Source organism: Strongylocentrotus purpuratus, unplaced genomic scaffold (assembly GCF_000002235.5).
Source record: "Strongylocentrotus purpuratus isolate Spur 01 unplaced genomic scaffold, Spur_5.0 spur5_scaffold_14, whole genome shotgun sequence".
NCBI classification, from domain to species: Eukaryota; Metazoa; Echinodermata; class Echinoidea; order Camarodonta; family Strongylocentrotidae; genus Strongylocentrotus; species Strongylocentrotus purpuratus.
The window spans coordinates 29277713-29299455 of record NW_022145599.1 but is presented as its reverse complement, the minus strand read 5'-3'; the positions used below and the strand labels follow the sequence as shown (position 1 = coordinate 29299455).

Sequence of the window (21743 nt, the reverse complement as noted above, 5' to 3'; positions counted from 1 at the left end):
TTCATCATAACTTTTCCTTCACAGTAGGTCCAATGGCTACAGCTAAACTTACAGTGAATAGTCTATTCTCAAAATGCCCAACCTTTCAGTCAATACACTTGATGTAGATACATTTATCAACAACATAACACCTTGTTTAAAAAAAAAATGAATGAAGAACTGTGCATACACAGATGCAAAATGTCCAATTTTCTATATTTCCTTTCAATACACAGAACAATATCCTTCTACAAAAAGAATGTTATCAAGAACAAAAATATTTCCTGCTGTCAACAATCTTTGGATCAAAACAAAACACAGCTCTTCAGCACCCTTGGTTAAAACTTAAACAAAAAATGTTTTCTAAGAGGTAAAATGTTTGAGTCTAAAAATATGGTGTAGAAGAATAAAATATATACAACATAAAGACATCTGGGCATCGCACCTATACCTCAGTCACACGAGATCGACAGCAGGCCAAACAAAACATTATATCATACTGAATAGCCGAAAATTGAACGTTTTAGAGTCCATTTGACGGTGGGACTTGGGTATCTCTCACATTTCGATTGGAGGATGGATAATGACCCAGTTCATTAACACATGAGAGAACAGACATACATGTAGGTATATTATGAGCAATCTATCTTTGACATGTGATTCCACTCTCTAAGACTAAATACGCTGCTAGAAAGGCTGAGAAAAGTCAACATTGTAATAATGATCTATCAGAACACAAAACTGTCTGTTTTCTCCGTCCATATTAGTGGAAAATGAGAGATATTGAATGTAATGGCCCTTGCAGGCAAGTCATGTAGCACTTGGCACTAGGTAATATCATATTGGTAAAATATTGATAAAGAAATTATAGGCAAGTCCATGTACTTTGCCCCTTACATTTACCGGCCACATCTAGGCTTTATTCTATCTTGTCATTCCGTCTTAATGCTGGGGTAGGTTAATAGATAATACAAATTGTCCAGAAATCCATAAAACTTGGTAACATATGGGCCATTGTACATGTATGTCCACATAATGTGGACTTCAATTTCCCTTTAAAAATGACAAAGAAAACACAACCATCTTTAATAATTGGGGATCTAAGTTTGGCAGATCAATCATGGCACTGGCAAAGCGTCGTATGATTTTGGCTTTCAGAAATGATTGAATTTTTAAATCTGCATTTTTTCAATTTTTATTCCACAATATCTTGTCTGTTTCTCAGATTGTGATTTTTTCAAAGAGTTTTAAAGAGTTGTTTGGTCTTCATATATGAGAAGCTAATCTAATTCTAAAAGGGCAGAAAGAATTTCTGATTTAATCATTATATCGGTGTTAAAAACAAATGAGATTTAGCGACGAATCTTTTTTTTATACAAATTAAAAGGTTAATTGCAAACGAAACATTTCAGAGATCATTAGGACATGGCACATTAAATCAAAAGAAAACAAATAAGCAGCATGTACATGTACAAAAGCAGACAATTACATATTTTAAAGACATATTAAATGCACAGAGGGGGGTTTACACCTTTTGCAGCTGCATAATTGATGCATAAGGGAATTTTGTTTAAAACATATTTCAACTATACATGTATCTTTACGAAGGCTGACATTTGTGATGAAACCTACCATTTCTAAATCAAAAACAGAATTCAGTTGCTTTTGGTGCTAATTCCTAATGTTCTTACATGAAATATGCAATAGACAGGTTATCGGTAACCTAAAAACAACAATAAAAAACATTACAATATGAAGCATCTCTAGTCAAAGATATTAGGCTTTTCATATCCACTAAGAAACATTTATGTCAGGATGAATAAGTTCAACCCAACTTTAAACAGCTGCCTTTACGATGAGCAAGATCCTCATTGGTGGAAAATTAGCCCTCGCAGAACCCTCATGTAAAAGCAACTACAACGGGGCCTTGTTTTGAAGAACACTATTACAGCAAACTCTAGTTACAAGAATGAACTTTTGCTGATCCCACTTCTTTGTATTGTAACGATTTTTAGCTCTTGTTTAACAGAATTTCAATTTAACAAGTTAATTTCCTTCATCGTAAGGAGCTATACGGCTCCACTGTACACAACTGTGATGATACAAACAATTTAATAGTTGTTTCACTTTGAGCTTACTGTACCTCTCTGAAATATTCCCTAACTCACATTATCACAGAGTTTAATAATTTCATGAGAATCGTCATTTGTGGGATCTCTCTCCCTCTTAAAAAGATAGCACCAAATGAAGCACAGCAGAGGATGACTTATGAATACATATCCTGAATTCAGTTGGGGTGTCCTGAATACTCTGTGCAGCAGCGATAAAGTTCTAGGTTACACATGTAGGTCTCTGGTCCAGGACCAAGACCTGCCATGTGACATTTCAGAATGCTGGGCTTCATATAGAGTCCAAACTCTGAGCCACGAATTGGAACCTACCAAAAACACAAACAGATCCAGTAACGACCCAAACTAGTCCAAATCTTGAGTTTTGGTGCTGGATGTATGCTATCAGTAGTAGGACCAAAGATTTGTTTTAAAAGGATTTTAATCCCAAATCCAAAGACCTGGTCCAGGACCTATTCCAAGTGATTCTCTACGACATGGTTTTAAAAGGAGTTCAAAATCTGCAGTCCAAGACCAAGAACTCAAAAAGTCTGAGACCGAAGTCTCCAAGTCTGGTCTGCGCGACATCATTATCATGTGTTTCTACCCCTCTGTGATTGCCATTCACTGCTTTGTGAGGTTCATTTTAGTGAATCCCTCCAACATGTCTTGAAGTATATCCACCTAAAGAGAACCAAAAAAAAATGAGAAAGAATCAATAAGGGGTAAAATATATATATATATATATGTATATATACACATTTACATATATGTGAATGTTACATGAGCAAGAGCATACCGGTATATTAAGCAGTTGCTGATATTATCATGACCATTTTAATTTCAATCAATACAACTTATTTCACACCAATCAATGGTCCGCTAATGACTAATGAAAACTTCTTTTCCTTTATAATAAAACCTATGTCTGTCTGTTCCTTTTTCTTTTGCTATGGCTGTATGACACGACATCAATACTCACACATGATATACATGCTGTATCGATACCAACCTCTTCTTTCTTTTCTGTCTCTCTTAACTTGACGGACATTTGTTCTAACTGCATGGCATTTTCCTGTTGGCCTCGACACGAGACGTACACTCTTAGCATTCCCATGATCTGTAGAGAAAAGAAAAGAAAAAGACACCAAAAAGAGAAATGAGCTCTCATTTCAAAATCTGTTTGAAATGATATATAACATATCCAGTCAGCCCCTTAAAGGGCTTTCCCACATGTCATACAGACTCAATGCCCTTTTGGCTCTCAGCAGACAATACCATGTATCAAAAATGTTAATTATAAACATTTTAACCCATGAGCAACTAGAGATTTGGTAAAAATGGCCTATTACTCACTGGAAGATGTTGCATTATTGCTCTCATTTTGACATTGTTCTGAACAATATGAAACATGCGCTATTTTTCTATGCAGAATCCTAACCTAGACATCATAAGGATTACACACATATAACATTATCATGGTAAACCCTAGAACGGATAATATAGCACGTTGAAAACGAACGAAAACAAATGGGCGGTTTTGGACAGTTCAGTGAGTAAAAGGAGGGGCAGTTTAGTTGGTAAAAGGTTAAACAGATCAGGCTTTGGTGACATTTATGCAATGGGATGACGAGGATGGACGCATATATTCTGTCAACACACAGCAACTACTTCAAAGCTAATAATTTAATTTTGCTCATAAAATTGTTCACATCTCGATACATGTTGCAAGGATTCAATCTTTAATGATTACATCAACAACAGTCTCAAATCACTCATAACCCAAGATTTTTAAAGAGGCAATTCTTAAAATTTACCCCCTGAATGTGCATCAAATTCTTGAGTTAGAATGACGAACATAAATGACTGGGAAAATGCTTTGATTGATTTTCTTGTAGCAGGTGCTTGCCTGTAACCTTCAATTTCTTGGTATATTCTACTGGTAATTTGTTTGTGCTCACATGTTAAAATGTTAAACCACACGAAAAAATTTTGTTGGAGATCTGCACATAGGGGAAGTGTGGTACTACAGATTTGTAACCTCACCCAAAGGAGCTGTCATGTCATTAAAGGTTCTGGGAATGCAATGACTGTTTTAAAGAAACTTGCTGAAAGTAATTCTGAATTGTTTTATATGATGCAAATGAGTCGATTCGGGACCACCATTACGTTAACAAACTTCAGTTCATTGCTATGAATATAAAGAGATCTGAATGTTCTGGGCCCTGCCTTATAAAAGAAATATTTGATCGTTTTGGTTTACCTTTAAGAAGTACATGAAAGGTCTGAATCACAGACCACACTCAGTGGTTTGTGGTTATACCCAGACAAACCACACATTACGTTGGCACATCAGACCAACTTACACACCAAGGCAAAACATTGATAAATTATATGCCAATTTTACAGTATTATAAAATGAAAAATGTGGCTTACAAAATACAAGTTCTACTCATTAGGTAAGAATTGTTTTCTTTTGTTCAAGGTCTTTGACTCTGAAAGTGATTGATTTTAATAACAGGGCCATTGTGGAAAGCAGTTTTGTAACTGGAAATACTACCCTATAAAAAAAATACTACAAATTAATAAAATAATTAAAAAAGTTATGAATGTTGTGCATATATACACTTATTACAGTCAACATTGTAAATTCAAATCATGATTAAAGCCCCTCTGCACTAGCTTGGCCAGGAGGGATTAGACCTCCCTGTATGCAGGGATGCCAACCTTTCAGAGCACAAATCCGTAATCATAAGGCTAAAAATCCGTAATTTGGAGACAAAATCCGTAATTTTCTGCGCGACGCAAATTTTTCTGCACGCTGGCAAGCGCAGCTCCCGCAGGCAAGCGCGATAGCACAACAAGTTAAATAAAAGTAACATAGGTCTACCTGTTCATTAGTTGGTGTTACACGATGCATTTCCATTTCTTACTGTATTCTTCTTTAAAAGTCTGTAACTTCTTGCCACGCTTCTTAGTTGTGGAAGACATGATGATTGATATCTAAATCCAACCAACATGAGTTCAGATTGTCGACGAAAATCGACGAACGCTGTGACAGCCTGTGAGAAATCCGACAGTGTACACGGCGCTAGCGTAGCGAGGCCTGGCGCTGGGCGGGCGGTAGCGGCGCGGCCAAGAGAGGTATTTCACCCGGCCCCCGCTCGCGAAGCACATGTTGTATGCACATGTATGCACTGAAAGGGGTGTGCTAGATAACAAATTGTCCAATCGGAAGCCCTGTGGGATTTCTATGCATGGATTCAAGGATGGCTGCGCTGCAATAGTCAAAAGTACGTGCTAAACCTTAAACGTGCTAAACCTTAAAGTGCTAATTTTGAAAATCGGCAAAATCGGCAAAATCCGGAATTTATGGTATGAAAATCGTACCGCCCGTAATCGGCCGATTTCCCGTAGAAATTACGGGAAATCCGTACTAGTTGGCATCTCTGTGTATGGTCACTCACAGGTGGTTATCTCATAAAATCAGCTCTCAATTAAGTGAATTAACATAAGAAAAAGGGGACCATGGGGGACCAACGGTCACCAATTAGGCATTGTCTGCTATACAGAGGGCGCAAGTAGCTAAAAGTAGTGCAGTGGGGATTTCAGACAAAAAATTTCAATCTAAACCTCCCGACCGAACTTGGGCGCTTCATTTAGAATAACCTTTTTACTCACCGTGAGGATCTCTTCCCTGAAGTGTATCCCTTGGATGGAGGAGTTGGATCGGAGGTGCTGCAGGCGGCTCAGTGCCAGGTGGAATGGGGTGTGACCGCCCCGGTCCAGGACCTGCACGTTAGCCCCAGCTTCTAGGAGCGTAGTCACCATGGAGATGTGACTACCTATTGCAGCTGTAAATGATAAATAACAAAAGAAAATAGAAAAATCAGTTACAAAAATATCTGTAAGAGTTTCTCAAATGAACAGTATTATTACTTTATTTTATTATTACAGTATTACTTTTATAAGTATTCTCTCTTTCAATACCTGACTACCTATTGCAGCTGTAAATGACAAATAACAAAAGGAAATAGAAGGAAACAAATTAGAAAAATATCTGTATGAGTTTCTCAAATGAATATTATTGTGTAATGCCTATACTTGTATAATAAGTATTCTGTCTCTTTCAATAACTTTTGAACCTAAATGTAATGGTGTAAATAACTATATTGTAAGTGTGTCATCTTTCTCAATACATTTCTTCCATGAATGTGTAGTATATTACCAAGAGTACCATTATTTAAAGTATTTTTTTACCTATGATTGTAACACTATATAAATATCAGTAAGTCATCTTTCAACACAGATCCTTCACCTACATGTAAATGTCATGATCACTAGTTCTTTCGTTCTTTACAGTTGATTCTTGTTGTTGTATGTGGCATCATGTTATAAATGTGCAAGGAGGTTACTCATCTACATTTGAAAAATCTTCCCCCTTGGTAAGCCATCATTATTAATAAGATACATACCTAACAGTAACAGGGTGATGTCCTAGTGAGCCTTCTCTATAATAGATATCTTACCTAAATGTAATGGAGTATTGCCTATGCCATCTTTCTGGTTTACGTCTGCCCCTCTGTCCAGGAGTAATTGCACTAGAAAGAAAGATGAATAAATCAGAACAAAAAAAGTAAAAATAAAAGTACAAGAAAAAAAGAAGAAAAAGAAATCTTACAATGCAGGTTCAGTATTAAAGAGGCATCAGGCTAAACCCACACTTTGAAAAACTTGGCATTAAGGGGAAAATGGTTTCAGGAGTCAAAAGCCATACATGTACATGTACACTGGACTTTTAGATGAAAATGAATTTCATGTTTTTGTAGAACTTTACTTTTTCACCTTTGTAGAGACTATTTTACACATTCAAATGAAGTAATCTTGGATGTTGATGTTTTGAAAGACTAATTTTATGTACAGAGGTACACATATAAACAATCGACACGGCTCTCTTGGATAACTCGGCCATGATTTTCTAATTCTGAATTGTTTTCAGAGCTGCTGCAGCCCAGAGTAAGACATGGTTTAAAATTAAGCAACGATATATAGCAAGTTCAAATACCTCTTTGGTGTGATGTTTGTGATTTTGAACTACATGTATATTTCATGATGTGTCAATATTTGTTCTGTATTCAGTCCAAAGAACCTCGTGATATAATCTTCCTTTTGGATAAGGCTTCACTCTAACATTATATAACCCATCACATCCAGGGATTTTAACAGCGCTACATTAATCAACATTTATTCTTTAAATTGGCAAAACATGTGTTCTTCTTTTACTGCTTCACTAATTAAACAAAGTAAGATAGACTTTTTTAGAGGCTTAACTGAACATTTTAAGAAATTGCAGTTAATACAAAAAACAGTGATTTTTGACCGAGCTCCCAATAGAATTAATCCAGTGCTCGTTATTTCTTTTTATCTAAATCAAGCATTATAACAATAGTCCCTTAACTCCCTACCATAAAAAACAAAAAAATATATGTAGAATGGAAGCTCTACAACTCTGTTATAGACATGAAGAACATTTAAGTACCTTGTTGATTAGAGTTGATGTAAATGTAAGAGTTTAACCTCGATAACACAAAGGCCTCACACGTTTGTGTAATTAATTAACCTACTGAGGTACTAAAATAACTTTCTTGCGTGTCTACATGATGTGATTTATCCAGAGTGTTTTTTACATCCAGATAACCAAGAAACATAAACTCCTTGCGCAATGTACAAATACATCTCATAAAATGAAAAAAATAAAAAAATAAACAGAAACGTGATGGCTCTTCCTCACAAGTGAACAAACAATGTACAGGGTGTATGATTAAGTTTGCTCTTGAAAGGGTTCGTCTAGAAACAACAATCTATAATTATAAATGAGCTTCTAAGAAAATGCAAAAGTAGGGGCACTTTGAAATTTATGTTTTCTTGTTTTCACATTGCATGGGGGTATTTAGCTATGTTTCAATCTCCTTGTTTTCTGAAAAGTAAGAGCATTATTTTGAAATCCTGGAACAGTTGTGTGTTGCACCTTCCATAACAGAGTGAACACTTTGGGGAGGATTGTCAAATAATTGCTTTAGCTCATAGCGATTCAGTTCTCTTGTTTTCTAAATTAATCATTTTAGCTACTCAAATTGGCAACAATTGATCTTATTTTCCACCGATTCATAGTCTGAAGGAAAAAAACGAATTCATTAAATGAACCAACGTGAAAGAATATACAAAATTTAACTTAAAAATTATCATTTCTTTAAACACGAAAATAGCGATTTAATATATTCACATAGCATTGCTAATTTAGAGACTTTTAATGAAAAGCTGCAATTAAATCACTCTTACATGTATTTGAGAACAGCGCAATGTATTGCATTGCAAATAGACGCAAACATTTTCTGTGATTTTCTTCTTATATCCAACGTGTAGTTCCTAGCATTCTAGATCAAAAGACTATACAAAATGCACTAAAAGAAGGCACTGTACTGCTATGGGTTAAACAACTACCTGTTTTCATGAGTGACTCATCAACTCACATACTTCTCTTGTTAAGACATCATGTCATCCCCTCCATGTATAATGTGTTTGTTCCTGCAATGTTAACTATGTCCAGATATTCTTGCAGGCCTGTGAAAATACTGAATGTGTCACCCAGCCTCACATACACATTGTTTTGCATGTTACATTGCCATGGAGATGGTAGGAAAACATTGCTGATGGTTTGTCACACTTGGTTTAGCCAGAAATAGGTGTTTTCGTCTTACAAAACCATGTAACAACTTTGAAGCACTTGAATTTCAGTTTCATGGGGTTCTTTTGACATACAATGTACCGTAATATGCTACATGGTCAAAATTTGTTTTATGCATATTTCTTGATTGTTGACATTTTATTGAAACAGAAATATTGGCATTTACAACCTGAAGTCATAGAAATCTTTCAGAAAGTACTACTGGTACAAACCCCTTCTAATTATCTTTGCCTCTCTGTCTATCTCCCTTTGAATCTCCTCAAGCTGTCCCCCCCCCCCCCCCCTCTCTTTTCATAATATTTTGGGAACCCTTCGACCTGTCCTCATCTTTGTATCTTGATATCTTACCTTCCCTATCTATTTCTCTTTCTCTCTATCCTTCTGCATGTTCATTTTCTCCAACACTCTTTATCTTTCTATCTATAAACTATAGCCACACCCCTCCTCCATCTCTCTCTCTCTCTCTCTCTCTCTATCTCTCTCTCTCTCTCTCCCTCCCTCTCTCTCTCTCTCTCTTTCTCTCCCTCCCTCTCTCCCTCCCTCTCTTCCATCCATCTTACCTATTTCTCGGAAGCCCTTTGTGATTGCAAAGTGAAGAGCCGTCCTGCCTTTGTCGTCCCCTCTGTTAGGATTGATGCCCTCATCCAACAGCTTCAAAACTATAATATTCAAGAGGTTGGAAAGAAGAGTTAAGGCACAATCTTTTGTTAATGATGAACTATTTAAGTGTCCTACCCTTCGCATTTCTGTATATTGTAATGCAGAGCTCAGTGGATATGCACAAGTCCTTTGTTGTGTGCAATTGCCATTCATTTACACATTTTTTTTTTAATGTGGCATTTTTGGGGGGGTTTTTTTCACGCCGGTTTACTGCGCCAAATCTAAACAAGCCTTTATTACATGTACATGACATTTGAGTTAACTCCTTTTCTTAATTTTTTCTAGATTTTTTTCTTCTTAAAGCTTATCTGCTGTAGTTTACAGGAGGGATTAGACCGCTCTGCAAGGTCATTGGACAGGTGGTTATCTCATCAACCCAGCTCTCAGTTAACATGAGCAAAAGAGGATCATGGGGGACCAATGGTCACTGATTAGGCATTGGTTGTTATATAGAGGGCGCAAGTAGCTACCAGTAGTGCAGTGGGCCTTTAAGAATTGTCTAGTACATGTACGTGTTCACACCGGTAAAACATCTTGTATTTCTAATCAGGAATCCATCATCAGAAAGTAAAGCAATATTTTCAAGGACCATATTTAATAAAAACTTGTAATGAAAAAGCAAAGTCTGCCACATACATACAAGTACAATATCTGATAAATATCAACGACGATGATGAAACAATCATTACTGTAACTTACAAGTTTATCAATTACTGTTATTTGTTCTTAGCCTTAGGTAAGTCCAAGGTACCACCGGTATATGGTATGATGAAGATTGGCATCAAAAGTATCATTTCACTTTATATTTTGTTTGTCTGCTCGAAGCTCTAGTATAGCTTGTAAATAATTCAGGGGGGGGGGGGGGTGATTCACAAAGATCCTAAGTTGAAATTAACTCTACGTGGACTTGAACAATATATAGAGCCATTTGTAGCCTTAAAATAAAATATATTCAAGAGCAGAAATTCAAGTATTTTTGACTTTTCATAAATTCCACATCAAGAACATGAATTCTCCTTGATAATAGAAAATATGAATGATTTGAATCAACATTTCATGTCTTTTAAATTAACTTTTACAAAATATTTTCAAAGATGCTAACGGCTTTCCATAATTGTTAAGTCCAACTTAGAGATAAGTTCAACTTAGAGATAAGTTCAACTTAAGGCCCGGTCACACAGCCCTCCACGGGCGTATCGCGGCCGAATCACGGCCAAAAATTTCTGCCCGTGAAGCAGACGCTGTTGGACGCTTTGAGGTCGCGATAAAGACGCGATACAGCCGTACTTTACCCGTCGTTACACGCGGTAAGAAATTCACACGCGGTTGGCCGCGCGAAAAAGTTTTGGGCTGCCCAAAAATTTAGACCGCGGGTAATCGCGGGCGGTACACGTGGTACACGTGGTACACACGCGGTAAAGACGCGGTACAGACGCGGAACGAACGTGCTAGGACGTGCTACGGCTGCGGTTAAGACGTGGTTACACGCGGAATTGGACGCGAAATTTTAGCGGGTAATCGCGGGTGGAGCACGGTCATAGCACGTTTGTTCCGCGTCTGTACCGCGTTGTTATCACGTGCATTAGCGTGTAAGCGTGGTAGGCCGCGCTACCGCAGCGCTTCACCCGCGGGTAAGCCAATTTTGCACATTTTCCACCACGGGCAACCGCGGGCAAAAAAAAAAAAAAATCGCGAAATTTTACCCGCGATACAGACGCGAAAGGCTGTGTAACCGGGCCTTTAGAGATAAGTTCAACTTAGAGATAAGTGCAACTTAGAGATAAGTTCAACTTAGGATCTTTGGGAAACACCCCCTGGCCTCATCGGGAGAGTGTGAATGCACTTCCGTCAACTCAGACTGACTTTCAAACATTAATGTGCTGCAGACATAAGTGAATTAATGATGATGCATTACTAATCAATGAATGTTGACAACCCTTAATCCGTTAGGTATGTCTACTTACCTTCCCTGTAATCCCCTTGCTGAGCTGCCAGTCTTAATTTTCTTTCAGCTGCAGACAATGAAAAGAATAAAGATAATGAATAGTTAATGTGATATAGAGTCTTTCAGTATTTCTTCATCAGCTCAAGATTGCCAAATAGCCTGCTCTTTCTGATTTGGGAAATAAGCCTGAAGTTACGAATCCTTTATCAGGTCGAGACTCGACCTCAAGTTTCAAGGTTCAGCTCAAAATATTTTGCTCAGTGTTCACGCATAATGCGAGTCTTTGGGCTAGTGATGACGCACTGGACATATGGCGGGATATTTTGCAAACTAGCCCAAGATATCTTGGGATGATTATCTCGACCAAATATCCCGCTAATTGCAACTACGGGCTGATGAAGTCACAAATTAGCTGGTTAATTTGCGATCGGGATAGTTACAATAGCTGGTTATATGGCAATCTTGAGCTGATGAGGACAGGCCTTTTGTGTTATGTTATGGATAGTCCAGTGCCTGGACTGTTCTCAATTTGTCATAGCCATGTGCGCACCCGCTCACACACAATCAATATGCACAAAAGAATTATGCACGTTTACACACCCTGGATAGGCAAATTCATGGGGTGAGCACAGGCTAAACGCACTTTAAGGTAAAATACTACATGTAAATCTGGTGGTGCGACCAAGGGAAGAGAAATTTATGCAGTTCATTAATAATTGCATTCTATTCATTTTTGAGATAAACTCTATTATTTTTTGCACACCTTTCTTCAAAACTTCAATGAATGAGCTAATACCTTTAATCAATTCATACACTATATTTCTCCTTTGTTTGAAAAAAAAAAGCTACACAATCTACACATAATAAAATTGCAAGGGCAACAAGAAAAATGTCTGTTTAGCAGGATATACATGTATATGGGCCATAGATCTTAACAAAAAAATAGAAAGGGATGCAAGAGGAATAGAGATTCGATAAGCTAAGAATATTAATAATTTAATTTCAGACCAAAAATTTTTTAAATACTAAAAGTAGAACATGTATATTTTGTTAACATTCATGTTCCCCTCTTTGTTGTCATCCTTAAACTTCCCCTACCCTTTAAATTCCTCCTAACATTCATTAAACTACCATCCTTTGTGTCTTCTCTCTGTCAATCACTGCTTACGCAATCTAATCTAACCTTTGAAATCAGACAATCCCCATCTGTACTTTATTTCACAACTACGATACACTTTAGCACTTATCACAAGATCATGATACCCAAAATGCAAAATTTCTGGATTTTTGGCTCATTCGTGCCGATGTGACGTGCCGATGTGACGTCAAAGGAACACATAGAATCTCAAGATTTCTCCCAGACCCTGTTATTATGTTGACTCAGATTTGCCCTTTCAGTGAACCATGCACGTTTAAAGAGCACCCACTGGGTTGCTATTTGATGGTATTCATTAGGTATGTTTTCATCAGCTCGAGATTGCCAAATAGCCCGCTTTTTCTGGTTTGGGAAATACAAATCGCGTCTTCATCGGCTCGAAACACAGGCTCGAAACTCGAAACTCAAGATATTTTGCTCAGCAATTGTGCATAGTGCGAGTCTTCGGGCTCGAAACACAGACTCAAAACTAGAAACTCAAGATATTTTGCTCAGCAATCGTGCATAGTGCGAGTCTTCGGGCTGGTAAAGACGCACCGGGCAAATAGCGGAATATATTTTGCCAAAGAGCGGGATATATTTTGCCAAATAGCAGGATATCGTGCAAACTAGCCCAAGATATCTTGGGATGATTATCTTGACCAAACATCCCGCTAATTGCAACTGATGAAGACACAAATTGGCTGGATAATTTGTGATTGGGATAGTTAAAATAGCGGGTTATATTTGGCAATCTCAAGCTGATGATGACAGGCCTATTCATTGAGGGAGGATGTTGTCTGTAGGAGGATGCTCCCTGAGGGAGTGTGAAGACGTGTTCTAAGTCTGGCCTCTAGCTACTGTTCTCCTCAGTGCAGGAGTGATGCCAATGATCAAAACAACAACACTTGTACAACAATTCAAATTTAAAGCCTATCTGCACTAGTTTGGCCAGGAGGGATTAGACCTCCCTGCATGGTCACTGGCAGGTGGTTATCTCATCAAATCAGCTCTCAATTAACATAAGAAAAAGAGGACCATGGGGGATCAAAGGGTACCGCTTAGGCATTGTTGGCTATAAAGAGGGCACAAGTAGCTACAAGTAGTGTATTCCCGCTTTAACTGATTTTATTTTCTTCAATAATGCATATTTTCGTAACATGAATTACACCAAACTTGACCAAAGCCTTCATCATTGTCAAAGAAATGAAACCTATAAGTTTCCAACAAAATATTCAAGCTTAAAATTTAAAAAATAAACATACTCGGTATCTTTTTAAAAATGCTGGATTTTGAGGATGTTCCATATTACAAACAATTCCATTTTATTTTATGCTATTAGACACCGGTTATAGGAAATCTTTGAAAGTAATTGATGAATACTACACATTTTATATACTAATACTGTGATACAGTGAACATTTACAGCTTACAGCTAATAAGTAAATTATTCATACCTTTACTTAGTTTTGTAATTTTTTAAGAAAGTGAAAAAATTAATTTATTCCAATATATGTTTCTTGAGAATTAAAGCTTACTAATTCAACCAGTCCTTTTTTCATTCTCGAGTTATGAAAAACACAAACAATATAAAGGCTACAAGGGTAAATTAAATAATTCAGTTGTCAACTGCACTGTCTTTCATCTAATATAATCTGACTTTGAACAACAGGTACAGTATGTAACTCAAAGCAAAACTATTTTCCTGTTACAAAATTCATGACTACCAGGACACCTACTGGTATGCAGTCTGAAACTCTTGATACTTCAAGCTGAAGATAAAATAGCAACATACAGTTACTACAGAAACTTCTTAGGATGTTCTAACTTCTAAGCATTTTCTGTGTGCTTCTTTTTACCCTTATTCTGTCAAATATGAAAGATATTACAATTCCAGAGAGAAATATGAGGGCTGAGACAAATTTGCCCCTTGCCTTCGAGAAAGGGAGGAAAAATAGCAGAATACAATTACATTATTACTTTTTCACTTCTAACAAACAATGGAACTACCCATGTAATTTCACCCCAAAATGAACATAAAATGAATCGTCTACGATGATGATCACTTTAATAATTTTCTATCATAATTCATAACAAAAGAAGTACCAACCTACATATTCATGCTAGTCATTAGTGGCACAAATAGTTTTTGACATGGGCCTAAATTCCTAGCGTTTTTGTTATTCATTTTATAATTTGATTTCTTCTGAACTACATCAAAGTACTTTGACACCCTACAATAGGCCTGTCATCATAAGCTCACGTTGGCCAAATACCCCGCTATTTTAACTATCCCGATCGCACATTATCCAGCTAATTTGCGTTTTCATTAGCCTGCAGTTGCGATTAGCGGGATATTTGGTCTAGAAAATATCCTGAGAAATCTTGGTCTTGCTTCCAAAATATCCTGCTACTTGGGGAAATAGCGGACTAATTTACGCCCGTCTGAGCTAGTTTGTGATGAGCGTATCAGTCTGGTGGAGACTGAATTTCGAGCTTTGGGATAATATCCAGTGCCTGAAAGTAGCGGGTTATTTGGCAAACTCGAGCTGATGAAAACAGGCCTATTGTGTAAACTACAGAGTCCTGGAAAAACAGTGGTGTTCCCTAGGGGTGTTATAAATGTGCTTTTTCCTTTCTACCCCTCCTTTTCCCACCATTCAGACTAACAAGTTTTATTGTATACCGGTAGCTACATGTATCTAGAAAATCTGTGTAAATTCACTGTAAGTGATTCATTATTCTAGTCTCAATCAAAATTTGTACAAAGTAACACACATTAGAACATTGTTTCAAATGAAACCTTGTAAACAGCTCATGTTTATCTTCAGCATTTAATGATATGACTGGTGCCTGCTGTTATTTTGTACCCTTGGGCAATATCATTAGCTGACTTTCCCCAAACAAATAATTTATATGACGTTCCTTTATATATGACTCATCTCAGATGAATGCTCCTTTTGCTATACAATGATTCTTTTTATGTTTCTTGTAACAAATTTGGTATAAATGTTCTCTTTGAATGGGTAGCTCAAGTGCAAGGCAGGAACATTACAAGCCAATGCCCCTCAGATTGACACCTGTTCTTTCCTGTTATCATTGTGGTATTGTCAAAGACGGCACATACAATTACAAAGCGTCTCTCGTGCCAGACGGCTTCTTCCTGCTCTCACAGCTCATGTGTAATGATGGAAGGAAGAGCATAATTTAATTTTCTCTTCAAGATATAACAAAGGAGAAAAACTGGAGTGATTAAAGGCTGAATGTTAGAGAAAATGTAACAAAAGTGTGGTCACTTTGCAATACACTTCTCCCCCCCCCCCCAACACTCTCTTGTCTCTCTACATCTACTCCATCTTTATCTCTCTGTTGATATGTCACTGTCAATGTAGACCTATCAGCCACACATGGTCACCAGGGCCCCTGTCTTACAAAGAGTTGACATCAATAGCCACTTATTTGCGATTGATATCAATCGCAACTACATTGTATGTACATAAGAGATAGGAGACTGCAAACTTGCAATTGATTGGACGATCAACTCTTTGTAAGACGGGGCCCAGGCATGTGCAAACAATAGCGTTCTAAGAAGTTCCCTTGGTGTGTTAAACAAAAAAACAGGGCACATTTTCACCAAATTCTGAATTTATATGAATGTAAATTGATATTAAGTGCTAATTAGATCTAGACATTTCTTGAAACTCGTCCATACATCTACGAGGCATTACTTGGTATGCACTTCCGCCCAGCCCATTGGACCACCAAGGTGCGGAGTAAGCTAAAAAATCCTGCGGGGAACCTTCACTTGCAGCTTGGTGCAAAGGCACTGATATTTGTCTTTCAGTCCCATCTAAGAATTGCAGGAAGGGTTTTGATTGCTGGAAGTTGCAATTAAATAATATCCATGCTAAATATTTAATTGTAAACTGATTACAAACATTAATTCATGACTTTGAAAACAACAAATCAAAACACCTGACATGGGCTTTAATGTGCAGACGTGGCTTATGCATTAATTGCGAACGATTTGTTTACGCAGAATGACGTCATCAAATTAACCCTGGTTGAGCTCGACCAATACCTGTTTTTCAAGCTCTCAACTACAAAGGTTTGGGTGCTATTACTCCTCTAGCAGACAATGAAATCACATAAAATAGGTACTGTTGTATTCAATGGGTTAACATTTTTATGTTAATATATAATTTCTCTATTTCATTTTCCCCTTTGAATAGAGTCTTTAAGCACAGACATTTAACCTTTAACAAACACTTCAGTAACTAGACAAGAAAAACACATTCAAAATGAGTCATAAAATCTACAGGTCTTTCACTAAATTTTGAAAATCAGTCTAGGGAAGCTATAGGAAGCTAGATTCTATGAGTGACTGCACTGTCACTGCAATCTAAAATTTCTTTGAAACTGTTCCTCCAATAATTGTGCAGCTATACAGCTGGTCAAATAGAATACGGTACTCATTAAGGATCAACATCAATTCATTCTCTTTTCTTACAAGTTTATCATGTCACTTTTTCTGCTTTCATGACTACATGTACGCTTTCATGACTACATGTACATCATGTCAGTAGTATGTCAAAATGAGACAACTGCATGTTACTCATAGTAGCTTTTGGTCTGTACCAAATTGTTACAAAGATCACTCATTCATCAATGATCAATCAATATTTCTCCAGATTTCATATTTTCGCTGAGAGCTAGCTACTACGGGAGTAGAAGGAGGATAACTAGTACATTGTATGTCTATGTACACTTATATATACATGGACATGTAACTCCTTTCTGGATCTCATCAGACAATATCTAAAACCAGGCAACTATAAATATAATTCAATATTAATTACGTTCATCGGTACCCCAGGAATAACCATTATAAAACCTCACATACGAGATCCAAGCCTGTAACGACAGCCCATCTCACTAACGCTATTTCTGTAGGACTGCAGATCTCTGACTCTGAGGGGGGGGGGGGGGGGGGGGGGGGGGAGGAGAAGGAGAAGAAGGTAGCTATGAATCCTAACACTTTTTAAATATTGACCAGGGGCATTAGGAAAAGAGTCTTGTGCACCACCTTTTGAAATGGGCAAACATTAATGTCACAGATGTATGTAGATGTAATCCAGCATAATTTCTATCATAGGCAAGATGATAAGGTAATACCAGTGCCCCAAAGGATTTCTTGCAAGTTCTTGTTATCGTGTTAATTCTAGTTTAAGAGAAATATGAATACCATATGGAGGTGTGACTGTGAGAGTCTGTGGATAAGCGACAGCAGGTTACCATGGTTAGTGGTACATGTATTACTCCAAGGCAAGGTACAAAGGTTCTTTGTCCCAAAAAAAATTGGGCTTAAAACAAAAACTTTAGAATACCCCACCAATGGGTACATGTATGTAAATGAATGTCCAACACCTAGGGCTAGAGTTAGGGTTCAGGGTTAGGATTAGGGTAAGGGTTAGCTAAGAATTTGAAGTACCCGGTAAGAAACTTGAGTCTTTAGATTTAGCTTCATTAGTGGAGCATTGGTTAACCTACAAATGTCTGGTTGACTTTTATGGTGGGATTTTCATTTTCTAAAAGTTGTCCAAAGATTGTTTTTATGGTATTTCTGTGCATCTATTGAGATGGATGAAAGCAAACTGCACTTGTACAATAGCTACATGTACATGTACTTACCCTACTTTATAGAAGAAAATACTGTTCAAAGCCTCCCTTGTTAATATAGGCTTATTGGACATAGAAAACTACTTCTTCTTACAACTATATCAATCAATAGATCACATTCACATTAAAACCTTTTAGAATGCAATTCTCAATGCTTGACACTATTATGCACAGGTGCCCGCCTGCCCGGGCAATTGGACTTATCAATCAGTCAACACAATTTGTAACTGAGCACAACAGTTACATGCCCTGGGAGTGTGTATTTAAAGGGTAATCAACCTGTCTTTTTTTTTAAGGAAAGCAGAATATCCTACAAGTAGTTATCAGAGAGGTTTAATTCTTGAATGAAATTTTTAAAATACTTAAAAATTCACGAAAAATGTTATCATTAAACATCTTGAACATTTAGAAGCTATCCCTGGATAATGTTGCATGTCAGTCCGAAGTACCATAAACAGGTACATAATAATTGCATTTCCATTAAAATTTCATACAGGAGAATTTAAAATTGGCCGATGGGTCGTTATGATAATGCAAATGCATTTTTCTTACCTAATCATTCAAATAAATGTAGTCTAGACTCTACATGTATATTTCCTTTTATACATGTTTTTTTTAAGTATACCTTTGTTAAAATAGATACCTTTGGGGGATCATTATCCTGAGAGGCAGTTGTCTTAAAAAAGGGGAAGGGGGAGGGTCATAGACTGGGTGGTAGCAAACTAAAGAAATTAACACAATTAATACTAATCATTACTCCCATTAGGCTACATGTTACAGCAAAAAATACAGTTTAGATATACATTTATCAAAGAGGAATTCAGGTCATTTCTAAATATTTTAAAGACCATTCTGCAAACAGAATAAAGAATTTAAAGATCATTTTAAGATTAAATCAAGATTAACAAAATTTGATTAGAAGAAAGAGTTTTGCATCATAACAAAAAAATACATCTTATATCATTTGATTTACACTCCACTCCACTCAAATTTTTTTCCATGGATGGAGTTCTGAATCTGATATAATTTGGCTCAACAAACGGTTGGAGTCTTGGAGAGCAATGTAAAACGTTTATATGGATCTATAATCTAACCTGGATATGGAGATATAAAAAGTTAAGTTAGATCCTAGAATCTAGATCTATTTACTATTTCTAGGACTCTTTTTGGCTATATCATGGTTTTGGAAACCACTCTTTCGTTTGCACGAACACACTTGTTTACAGTGGCATTATTGTCAGGATTGTGAATAGGATTAGGAAACCACCATTCGCTCCTCACAGAAACGCTACCTTGCTTCACCATGGTCTCCTTTTTCCAATTCCAAGCATAGACTCTACACACAAGTGCGTAGTATGTGCAGATGAAGGAGTGGTTTAAAAAACCATGATATGACATTATCTTATACTTTTTATAGCCATCTTTTTTAGGTTGCTCTCCAGATCGAGATCATGCACTGACTTTATAACCTTGTTTACCTTGGTAAAATCTCCCGACTGGAGACTGTTGTAAGACTACTGCTCCTCTTCTGCAATACAAACGTCTCTTTTTGGTCTTTCCAATGAAGTTTGTAAGTTCAGTGTTATTTGGAATATCAGCGTAATCTAGTTCAATTGGTTGTTGCACCTGAAGAGTTGAAAGACTGACTTTATCCCTCAGCAAAAACCCAAAGTCACATTGAAAATCGTGTGGAAGTTCATCCTGTGTTGCTGCATGTGAGTTGTTTAAAACATCTCCCGAGGAAAGAGGTCGATGTTGATTGTGATGGTCCCCCGATGGGCCCGGTTCTATGTTGTTGTTCATGCTCGGTGAGTCTGTCGGAGCGATGATGTTAATCACCGGCGGAGGGGCATGCATGAACATTCGCCCACCCGAGGTAGACGGGCCAGCTTCTGCAGCGCTGTCGCTCATTTCTCTCGAAAACCCGCGGATCCTAAACTATCATATTCGGCCCGCGAACATCAAAAAAGCATTCGAATCGATGTATTTTCGTCTACGCAAATGAAGTCACAAACGCCCCAAATTAATCTGATGTTTATCCTTGGTTTTACACGACTCTCATCCCTCCAAAAGCACACATTCCAATCATTTCCGAGACCGAGTGCATGTGTACGTAAACTCTCGCGTCACACGTCACGCACGTCATCATTATAAAAAGATAACAAAAGAAAACTGAAATAAGCTACTGTACTTGATTAATGAATGGTCTAGTATATGGTATCTTCGAGTAGACAAAAACAGTTTGGGTAATGAGGGTCGTTACTTTTTTTTATCGTACTTTGGTCAAATCAATTTGTAGCTGGGAGATTACCGGTTGTAGCCTTTATACTGAGTTGCAAGATTTCCTCAATTTTAATAACACTCTTATCATCTCTAGTTGGTACAATTTATTTAAGAATACACGCAGTGTTTGACCATGGACCCTGCATGGATGATGATCTTGTATCTGAGATACAGACAGTGAGAGGAATCGGAGAAGGGAAAGAGAAAGAGTGGAGAGAGAGAGAGAGAGAGAGAGAGATATGAAGAGAGAGATAGAGAGAGAGAGAAAGAATAGAAAGTGAAAGAGTGAGGGAGGGAGAAGGAAGGGCGAGAGAGAGAGAGAGAGAGAGAGAGAGAAATATATAATATAGGCCTAGTCTTTAAAAAAAAATACGGATGAACTTGAAATGAATACTGGGCCACAATTAATTTCGCCGGGTTAGGGGTCAAGGGTGAATGATAACTCTTGCTCAATTTAATTGCTTTCATTTTCAACTTCTTTACATTGAAAAATATTTTGTCTAATAGAAATTGAAAGTATAAAACACCTTTCCGCCGAAATTATAGTTGGCAGATGCCCAGTGGCGTAATGAGCAAAAGCTTTTTGGGGTGAGAAAAAAAAAATCCGTGTCACCACCAAGTAGCATGATGCAGGGGCGGCGGAACGTCTTCCAAAAAAAAGGGGGCACCAACAAAAAGGGCACTTTCTGGAGAAAAAAAATGAGGCACCTACAAAGGGAAACATAAAAAAACATATTTTTAGACACATTTTTATACCCCTATATCGTCATGATTGTGAAATACACTACCCGGGATGACATCAATATTCGCTTCTTTGTTTACGTGGTACAAGATACTGCTTAAATATTAAGCAACATATTTTGCAGTTGGGTGTTATGGTCTGTATATTAATTTTTGAGCGAGCGAAGTGAGCGACCACAACTTTAAAATGTGTGAGGCCCCAAGCAGTGCAAAAAATTACATTTTAAAAAAGATGTAAAAAAAAAACAATCCAAGATGAGTGTGAAACACAATCTATTGAAGAAAGACTGAAAAGTTCTTTTATAAGTAACATTATAACAACTATTATGCGAGCGAGCGTAGCGAGCAAGCTCTGGGGGGAATTAAAGAAAAAGAGTCTTTAAGTCGCCTTGAATTAGGGGTGCATGTTATGGAAAAAGGAAAAGACGGGCACTTATCAACAGGAAAATGAAAATTATTAGAAAAGAA

General features: G+C 37.2%; 1 protein-coding gene across 2 annotated transcripts; it reads right to left on the bottom strand.

The window, feature by feature from the left end:
* Window positions 1–168: 168 nt before the first annotated feature.
* On the bottom strand, window positions 169–20409 carry LOC100888843 (ankyrin repeat domain-containing protein 54). 2 transcript variants are annotated; one of them, XM_003725385.3, is made up of 7 exons: window positions 19730–20409; window positions 11457–11504; window positions 9393–9491; window positions 6617–6688; window positions 5769–5941; window positions 3070–3207; window positions 169–2771 (listed from the first exon to the last, which is right to left on the bottom strand). In XM_003725385.3, the coding sequence occupies exons 1-7, from the start codon at window positions 20160–20162 to the stop codon at window positions 2712–2714; spliced, it is 1023 nt and encodes a 340-aa protein (XP_003725433.1). In that variant the 5' UTR covers window positions 20163–20409; the 3' UTR covers window positions 169–2711. The 2 variants fall into 2 exon arrangements, with proteins under 2 accessions (XP_003725433.1, XP_030840516.1); XM_030984656.1 differs by having other exon boundaries at window positions 3100–3207.
* Between the last annotated feature and the right edge of the window lie 1334 nt (window positions 20410–21743).

What these genes read in the sequence shown, in the direction of transcription:
- LOC100888843 (XM_003725385.3), bottom strand. Translation starts at nt 20,162, where the DNA reads ATGAGCGACAGCGCTGCAGAAGCTGGCCCGTCTACCTCGGGTGGGCGA. An exon ending in GCAAGGGGATTACAGGGAAG is followed by an intron (nt 9,492 to 11,456) that starts GTAAGTAGACAT and finishes TGAATATTATAG; the next exon opens with TTTTGAAGCTGTTGGATGAG. An exon ending in TCAGGGAAGAGATCCTCACG is followed by an intron (nt 3,208 to 5,768) that starts GTGAGTAAAAAG and finishes TTTTCTCTACAG; the next exon opens with ATCATGGGAATGCTAAGAGT.